This window comes from Corvus brachyrhynchos, unplaced genomic scaffold (assembly GCF_000691975.1).
Source record: "Corvus brachyrhynchos isolate BGI_N302 unplaced genomic scaffold, ASM69197v1 scaffold101, whole genome shotgun sequence".
Lineage (NCBI taxonomy): Eukaryota > Metazoa > Chordata > Aves > Passeriformes > Corvidae > Corvus > Corvus brachyrhynchos.
In genome coordinates this window covers 625,022-634,721 of record NW_008237239.1, presented here as the reverse complement: position 1 = coordinate 634,721, position 9,700 = coordinate 625,022, and the positions used below count along the sequence as shown (strand labels likewise).

The 9,700-nt window shown below is 46.8% G+C and overlaps 1 protein-coding gene across 1 annotated transcript in view; it reads right to left on the bottom strand.

The window, feature by feature from the left end:
• The window catches only part of PBX1 (PBX homeobox 1), a 122,851-nt gene that overhangs the window by 8,184 nt on the left and 104,967 nt on the right, over positions 1 to 9,700 (bottom strand). The window contains exon 5 of the mRNA XM_017729641.1: positions 7,492 to 7,651. Coding sequence (XP_017585130.1) covers positions 7,492 to 7,651 — 160 coding nt within the window. The remainder of the gene's footprint in view (positions 1 to 7,491; positions 7,652 to 9,700) is intronic.

The following is a 9,700-nucleotide window of genomic DNA, read 5'->3' as shown; positions in this document are numbered from 1 at the left end:
CCCATGACTCTCAGCCAAGAGGAAGGAACAACATGCAAAGCAACCACAAAAACAAAACACACAGTCAGGTTAGTAGTATGAAGAACAGAGCAAGCAAAAAAAAAGGATGCACTCTTGAGGTTATTCAAAGCCACATGTTACAGCTCAATGCCAAGGACATTCTTCAACAGCTCCTCAGCTGGAGGAAGGATTCTTCATGCTTTTGACTGAGACAAACAAAACACAGCCTGGAGGACTTGGACAGCATCAGAATCCTTCAGGCAGCTCTGAAGGATCTTGGCTGTTGGAGGTGTGCACCCAGCAGACTGCACTGGAGATCAGGATTACCCAGACAAGCCCCACTACTGAGAGCAGAAGCCTTTGCAGCAGGCGAACCAAGCCCATGCTGAGAAGCTCAGAACACGGTGGGTAATTCTAGCCTGTGCTGCTCCCTGCAGGGTGAAACCTCCAGATCCCATCCAGCCCCACGGCTGGAGCTTTGGCTGACCCACAGGGAGGCTCTGCGAGGGAGCAGTGCATGGGGTTTGCCTTCAGGACATCAGGAACCCGTCACTGGTGAGAACTGCAGAGCACCAGGAGCAAAGGCTCACAAAAATGTGAAGGCACCTGGGTTAGACTCCCAGTGCCCATCACGCTGGCAAAAGTCCTTCATTGTGATGGCCCGTGAGAGAACACAAGGGTGTCGCAGCCCTCCCAGGCCAGCTGCCCCAGAAGAAGAAGCTTGCTAAGCAAATTCCCCACTGCATGCACCAGTCATCAATGTTACACTAAAAAACTTGTAACGGTGAAGACAACTGGGTGGGATCAGGATAAAAAATGAAAATAAAAAAAAAATCCCGCCTTTGCAGAAATAGTTTTATGCTTCCAGTTTTGAGATATCTGAGCACCTGAACCATTTAATGGGAGAAACAAACCCATCATGTAACTGGAAGGCAGGGAAGGCAGCAAGGGGGTTAAAAATAAATAAAAAGGTTTTATGGGATTATTTCAGAATTTATCGTGCAGATCAGCGCGTTAAGTGTGAGACAGCTCAACGTGCAAGGTTTAGTTATACATGACGTTAGCCTTGGAAAGGAGAGACTTCAGGGGCCCAGGTCAGCTACGCTTTCGGCTCCAGTCCCAAATATACTCTCATCATCTACACTGTCATTTCCAGCTTGGAAGACTGGCAACCACAGTCCTGGTGGAATTGCCCAACTATGGCTCATGCGTATGCTCTGAGAAATGCCTGGCAATCCCCCTCCCTTTGCCGGAGAGGGAAGAAATGCTGGACAGATCCCAGCTGTGCCCTGGAGGTGGACCAGGAAGGTTCCTCTGAAGGAAGTGACTTCTGACAAAGGTCAGGGAGCAGGTGGGAGGTCTATGCTGGAGACCTCATGTTCACTATGTTCTCTGCTGCTCTCTTAGTGACCGGCTCTTCTGTCAGGTGCTGGCAATTCTCAGAATCAAAGGAAAGCAGAAACATCGCTACTAGATACAAGAGAAAGACTCATCCTGAGCACAGTGAGTCTTGGATCAGGACCCTCCCACTGGTGCCTGAAAAGAGCGAAGCCAGGAACAGCTCATTGTCCGTGCTCACTGTCAACCTGCCCAACCTGTTCTGGAGAGTAATCCCCACAGTGCTGCGTAAGATAACCGGGACTAGTCAGGAGGCAGCTGTAACCATCACCTCCTCTGCTTGGCTGGCAAAGGGCTCCTGTCACTTCCCAACCTCTCAGGTTACTCGCTATTTTAAAGGCAAGAAACCTAGAGAAACGAGCTGGCAGACTGGGGACAGCCCACCCTGACAGTGCTCAACTTTAAGTGTGAAGATAGGCACGTTTCACACACACAAAGATGCTTCCAACCCCATTTTCTTAGTGATTGCTTTGACCACCTTAATAAAAGCACAGGGTAGTAACAGAGCTTTGTACTCCCACAGTGGCTGAGAATCAAAAGACTCTGCAGCTACTGCTCATAAGAAGCAGAGAATATTCTCCTCTTCTTTTGAGGTGAGCAGAAATCTTTGAGATCAAACAAATAATCAGTGGCAGAGCTGGAAAGAGGACTCTGGAATCTCTAAGCACCTGGCATGGCACTGCTATCACTCTGCCGCCAGCTGAGCAACATTTCATCCCACCTTCCCCTACCAAAAGAAAATTATAACAACAATAACAAATAAAAATGCCATAAACTTAACTGATATTTTATTGAAACTTAACAAACCTGGCCATAAAATTGAGACTGGAAGGGAGGAAATAAAAATAAACAAACAGCCACAAACTCTAGTTCTGAAGAGCGACAGTGTCTTGGAAATCATGAGGAGCGCTGGAAATGTCACTTACAAGATATACACTGCTATTGGCAAGGGGTATTTTTACAATATATGTGCATATCTAAATGGTAAATATGTCTTGGTGCTGATGTGAATGCAGAGATAAATATGCGCATACCAATGGCCCCGCATGTACGGATGCATTTGGATCAGAGCCGTAATTGCAGAGCCCTCTGCACCACCGTGCTGCTGCTTCAGCGCTCGGCTGTCTGCGCACTCACCATGCCTGAAAATTACAATGGCCCAAAGTCTCAGAGACACGGCTAAGAGGGGCTGGTGTGCACCCAGCTGGGAGCGGGGGCAGTAATGTGAAGAGCCCTGAAAATTAAGACTCAGATGTCCTCCACAGAGGTAAGATCCAGGAGTACAAGACGAATTTTTCCACTAGAGGAGGCTCCATTGTAAATCTAATCTGTCCCTCTGAAACGCTCTTTTCCTGAATGCACCACTGGCCTTTGGTGATTGTAATTTGGTCTGGGGCCCCTCAGGAACTGAGAGGTTATGAATGAGAGAAGCTCATCTTTTGAGCTTGTGAACCCAAGAGGAAAGGGCTCTGATCTTGGCATGGAAGTCCCTGGAATTATTGTGTGTAGACAAAAAAATGTACCAGAAAACTCATGACTTGTAGCAGTGTGGAAGAGTGGTTCATCTTCGGCATCCAGACATCTTTTCAAACCCAAGACCTATCCCCCCTGTTCCTTGGTGCTGAGTTTCTATTAGGTCAGCACCAGCTTCAGAAAGAGTGCTGGAAATGTCTGAGCAGGCTATGTCAAATCCTGCCCTGGGTAAAAGCCTGTATCAAAACAATGCCCCCTAAAAGATTTCTTCTACCCCTAACACCTCTGATGAGCAAAGCCCATTTCAATTTTGCCTCCAATTCAAAAATCTTCACAAACTTGACTCCTGGTATTTCTTGCACCACTTTTCCAGCTCTTCAGAGAGCTGCTTCTCCAGCTTCTCTGATGTCTTCTGTGTTCTGACAATTCTTCCACCTTCCATTTTACAGGACCTCTAATAAGTACTTTTCTCTAAAGTATCTGACAATTGAAATGGTACAAAGAATAAACAAACAAGGTAATGGTGTTCATTGAAGCTGAAATCAAGCCATCCTCATCTGCTGCCTCATACCACCTACTACCAACAAGAGAGATCCAGAACACTGAACATCTGAAGTGACTTTGGTCATGTCTACAAGATTCCTAGTTGAAGTCAAAAGCAATCACATACATGCATTGAGAGCACAGGATTTATGCCTCCTGTGACTTTCTGTGGTGTCTCTACCATGGCCAAAAATGAGGGAAGAATGTGGTGATGGACCATGCTGCTCCTCAGCTGGACAAAGCCACAAAGCAGGTCTAAAAGCCAGGGCTGATCCAGGAGGACATTGGTTCTTTTTCACTTGCCAAACAACACTCAGGACAGTGAAGCCACAACCAGAACAGTCTCTGCTGAAGCAGAATCCTCTCCAGTAATGTGTTCTGGACACAAATGGAGGAAGGCAGAGAAGATACTTGTGCCTGATGAAGTACATTTCCAGACAGCAGCTTCACAAGAAGATTTTTACAGAACAAAAGGATGACCAGGAGAAAAAAACCAGCTCAGGACAATTTTGGCTGTTCCACATTTAAGATTTCACTGGATGCCATCACCTGTGTGCGGCCCTTGAGGACTCTGGTTGGCAAAAGGGTCTGCCCACATAAAATAGTTTCATTTGCCATGTGGTTTTTGTGCCGAGATTATCTAGACAATCAAAGTGAGGATGGGGAGTTGTTAGCCCAAATGAGCCAGACATCTCAGCTTATTTGAACATCTGGCTGATAAAGCCCAACTGTGCGTATTCCGGATGAAAAGGTGTTTGACATTCAGGCCTGGGTGACTGAGGATGGGGGACCCTGCTCTGAACGTGCCAGATGGTCAGACAGATGCAATCCTTGCCCTTGTCAATGTGTGGCCAATCTCTTTGACTGACTGTAGCCATTCACCAATCTCCAGTAACATGGGCATCAATGAGAACAGATGGGCCTGCATAGCCACAGCAGAAATGAATTTAGCTCCTGTCCCAGGTACCACTGCATCCAGTTCCACCTCCTCTTCCAACATCATGGTCCTCCAGAGACTAGACTGCTGGTCATTTCTTTCTCATGACCTGTCCTCTGCTTACTTTCTTTCCACATGCCCTATAATGCATTTAAATCAGAAGGTCCTACAAATTCCCAGAAAATCCTATCTTTGTTCAGGCTAATTCCTCACCAAAGTCTCAGCCAATGATCTCGAAACAGAAAGAAGTCCATGGTGTAAAAGAAGAGGCATTGGCCATCTTAGTTCTTCACCTCTTCATCCACTTCCATGCTCTTCCCTGGAGAATTCAGCACATCTGATGGCTCACGGTCCTGGACACCACTGTCCAAATCTTTCTCAGACAGGTATTTCAGACCTAGCATGAGCATGTACAGGTGTGCTTCTAGCTGCTAGGACCTACAGGACAACCTGAAGCACGGGAGATCACATGACTCCAGATGTCCTCAGGACGTGTCTTTGTCCCAAAATGTGACAATGCAGGGATGCTTGACTGAGCTGTTACATCTGTGTGGTTCAACTGTCAGGAGATAAAAATCTCACACAATTCCAGCTGTCTTCTCAGGAGAGGACCTACAAGGACACCCAAACCCACTATCTGTGCAAGCTGACCCAGAGCAACCAGGGCCTCCCCACTGCTCTGCCACTGTCGCAGCATTACAGGCAGGGTGTGGGATCTGGGCCAGGTTAGGAACACTTTATTTCTAAGCAGAAGAAAGATCTCGGTGGCCTTCGAGCTCCCCTCACACTGCTTTAGCACTGCTGACACTTCAGGCACGTGAAAAGAGGTCAATGACTCCAGACTGCAGACAATCAAGCCACAAAGAGGACCCAGGAGCTCAAGTTTTCCCTGTTAATAAAAGGACTGTTTGTCCTTTCTTGAAAGCGAAGTGTTATCTAGGGATTATCTCAGCTGTTTACTGCAGGGCACTGGCCAATTGATCTCTAAAAGAACCCTGTTACTGCCTGTGGGGAAGTCGAGGAAACAGCCTTGCTCTGGAGCATTCTTTAACCAGTCAGGCACTGAGGAAACGCTTATTCTCCTATGTGCAGCCCAGATCCAAACCCACTCAGGCAATTTGAAGCTGCTCTCTTGCTATTCCAGACCTTTGGATCTGCCTCCAGCTGAAGAAAAAGAAGGAAAGCTATGTCTCTGGTCCAAGCTGATGTGGGTTGTAGGACAGCATCACAGGCAGCAGGCCTCTCCCTCAACATACACAATTCTGGCCTCTCCAGCAGAATTCCCTCCAGCCTTTTCTACAGGGGATGTCAACATCAGGAGGCCTCATGTCACCAGGTATTTTGTGTGAACTCTTTGGAAAGAAAGACATTTTTGAAACTGCAGTTAAATCTTCAGCAGTTGAGAAAATGGAAGGGGAACAAAAATCCCCAAACCAAAAAGAATCAAACAAAACTCCAGCAAACTGTCTCTGCAGAGCTCTGCTGCATCCACCTAAGCCCTGAGAGCACCCGAGCCAGAGCAGACAGCCCTGGGCAAGATGGGAGGTGGGAGAGATTGTCCCAGCAGTCCTTCTGACCTGCAACATCTCTGTGCTCACTGGCTCTGGGGGCAGACCATTAGCAAGTACCACATCCCTTGGAAATTAAGGGGCTGTGTATAGGGACTTCACTGCCCAACTGAATAAGCCTTCTACCACTTGCCCTGTCCAAGCCATCCACGGGAGTCCAACGTGTGGAAGAGCTCCCCAGCACAGAGTGATCAACTCCCACTTACACATTAGCTTGTGGGTAGCAGACTGCATTTGCTTTTTTGGTGGGGGACTGGTTTGGGACACCAGCCAGAGACATGTCACTGCTTCCCTTTGTCTGACCCCTGCCTCTCCAACTTCCACTCAAATCCTCCAGAGCCAGGGGTGTTTCTGGAGTGTGATTTCTCTGATGCTTGCAGAGGCAGGGTTGTGCTCACTACAGAAGCATGTCGTGACAGCAACTGGCATCTGCATGGTCTGCTTAACATGCTGCTGCCCCCCTCCCTCCTCTTTGCTTCCCTCCTGCCTCTTAGCAGTCTATCTGATACCACCAAGCATCACATCCCCAGGAAAGGGCACTGTGAGCAGACACGCAGCTCAGTGGCTCAAGAGTGGCACATTCCCACTCTCCCTCCCACCCCTAAAAAGAAAACAGGCACACAGATATTTGCATGGATAATGAAGTACATGGCACCCATGAAGCTAATTTTTTTCCCCTCCTTGTAAACAAATCCCAATTTTCCATTGCTCTTGAATCCGCAGCCCCTGATCATGTTCGGGTCAGCCAATCTTGCAGCGGACACCATGCATGAACTAAGCATCGTCCTCTAGCAGAGGAGTTGAAATCCGGGCCAAGTGCTCTGTGCCTTTGACTTTCAAAACAAACAAATGGAAACCACGGCAAATGGGAAGGAAAGGGGGAAAGGGAACGACCCATGAATCTCTCTGGATTGCACTGAGACAAAGAGAAAATGAAATTCACACAGAGCACACTTTTGCAGGTGATCCAGACACTGTCATGTAAGCAATCAAAGAGATAACCACAACAGAAAGAAAATCAAAGGATAAAAATTTACCCAAAACAACCCCCAAAATGGCATGAGCTAGGACATCTCAGAAATGCTGGGGTTTATCCATTAGGATCACTCACGCTTTCAGCCCCAGTGAAATAAAATCATTACATGACAATTTTCTATTACTTTTTTTCTCCCCCCAAAGTGCAAGCAATCCCAGCAACAGTTTTTAGATCATTTTTCTGGTTTTGTGTTTACCATCCATGCACATAACCCCCAGCATAGCACCACCAGTCACAAGTTCTGATCACATCCTTTTTTCCAACAAAAACAGAACAGGGAAGGGGAAGAGGAAAAAAAAGAGAAAATGGGAGGGAAAAAGCAAAGAAAATAAAGTAACCCGCACAAAACAACCCCCCAAACCAACCCCATTTCCCTTTTTTATTTTTTTAAGACCACAAAAGGAAGCAAATAAGACCCAGAGAATAAAAGCTGAAATAACCAAAAGGAGAAAACAAGAGAGAGATTAGAGGGAGAGGGGAGAATGAACAAAAACCGAACACTAACAACCCAAAATAAAAGAAAAATAAAAACTAACCAGCTGAATTGGGAGTTGAGGGTGAGTTAGCCTGGCTTCCATGGGCTGACACATTGGTAGCCGTGACAGCCGTTTTGGCAGCATAAATATTGGCTTCCTCTTGAAATTTACCTATGTTCTTCTTGTACCGGATTCTCTTATTTCCAAACCAGTTTGATACCTAGAGTGAGTTCAAGAGAAGACAAGGATGTTAAGGTTTCAGCTCTGCCAAGTGCACCTGGGTGAGGAAGGTGGATTAGTTCAGGTTAAGCAGTGCAGATTCTTATTCCCCTCCCATGTGTGCCATACCAAGCCCAGGAAAAGTTATGGGACCCCCTTAGGAGCGCTGTGTTTGTGTGGATGTATCTGGTTCTGCTACAGATGGGATGCTCCACAAGAACCACTAGACCCACCCCACAAAAAATCTAAGATGGATTCAAAAAAACATGACAAAGTCAAATGGCCACGAAATTGCACAATTTGAGAATAGGTGTGTGTCATTTTTGTTTGCCTCCTCCACAGTATCCCTTTGATGGGACGGATGCCCTGATTACCAGCATGGCTTTGAGGGAGAACAGAGAACTGACTGGCTGACAGTATCACTGAAGCTCTCTTTTGATCCATCTGAGGGGAATCAGGGCATAAAGCCAGAAGTGGATGCTCTTCGTCTGGCTGAGCTTGGCTATGCCAAGTTTAGTATGAGCCACTGCATGAACCAGGAACTTCAGGGGAAGGATGGAGAGGGAGCACAGGACTTGTCCTAAAACCTAACTTTGGTCCTAGGAAAGAAGGGTGTACCTTGGGAAGGAGTGGGAGATGTTTCCACTGTGTTTGCCCAGAGACATGCTGATGATATTCTTGTTCACTTGTGGGCACTGTCTCACACTGAACTGTTTCAGAGAAGACATGGGAAAGACTCAACCCTACAGCTTGGGAAGCAACTCTCAGCTTCTTCTTCATCAACACTTGAACACAGAGAATCAGGATAATGTCTCCCTATGTGCAGGTCTCTGAGCAGAAGACAACTTCCAGCCACTACTGACTTTGTTTGAGAGAGCTTATCAGGATAAAGGGACAATAAGGCAAATGAGGAGGATGCTGCAACTCTCCAGAAAAGCTCCAACACTCCTAGAATTTCTCGGAGATGCAATCTTGAGCTAGCAATACCAACTCCTTTAGTGAGATTCCAAGGACATTCTCCCTTTGCTTGCTGGTGAGCAAGTACATCAGTGCTCCCTCTTTCAAATAAACTGAGCAAACACCAAAGACACAGAAAACAATGATGGATGTTCATCCTTTGAGCCCACAATATTTTCCTTATCTTAGGGAAATTGCTTGGGCTTGGGTGTTGATAACTGAAACCCGTAAGCTTTTGTTCCTGTGATGCTTTCTATCTGCAGTGCTATTAAGAGTATTCAGCAGTTTCCACACAGAAGTGGAATCCACCAATTTAATGGCTACTGAGCTCCAATCCTGCAGAGCAGGAAGAAGAAAATACAACCTGCAGAGACTCAGATCAGCACCCAACCCACATCTGGAAGCAAACATTTTGATAGCACCAGGAGCTGGTGCTGTTGGCAAGGAGCGCCATTCCACCTCTTGGTCCAGCTTTCTCACTAATGACAATGTGCTTCTTCATGATCTTTCCACATGGATATCTATCTCCCTATGACTCCTTTTCTGGCTTCAAATCCTGGGTGAACTCTGAGCACCATAGGGCAGGAGGTTGGAATATACAGCCACCACAACCTATCTGCATTTTAGAATTTGTGAATAACCTGCCTAATCTGGTCAGACTCTGAGTTCATATCAACTCTGCTCATGACTTGCACATATTCATGTGACCCATGTTCCCACTTAGTCTCAGCAAAACCAGACCTGGATGTGTTTATTTCTACCTTATTTGGATGAAGAAGGGAGGCAGATCCTGGAGACAGGCACAAAGCAGCCTTGATACAGCACGGTCAAAAACACATCCTAAGTGCAGCATTTCTCCTGGGCATTTTGTCTTTGCGAGGGAGAAGTTGTAAGTGTGGACAGATGAATTAGAAGTGAGAGGGGAAGCATCAGGACAGCTGGAGCTTTACTTAAACCAGTATGTGCTGCCTCTTGTAGGTAAGTCTGGGAAGAAGCAACATTTGGGTCTTCCAGCCCAGGGGAGGCAATCGGAGTCACTCAGCAGGCACTCAACATGGTGACGACACCTACCCTTGGATGCTGCTGCTCCTGC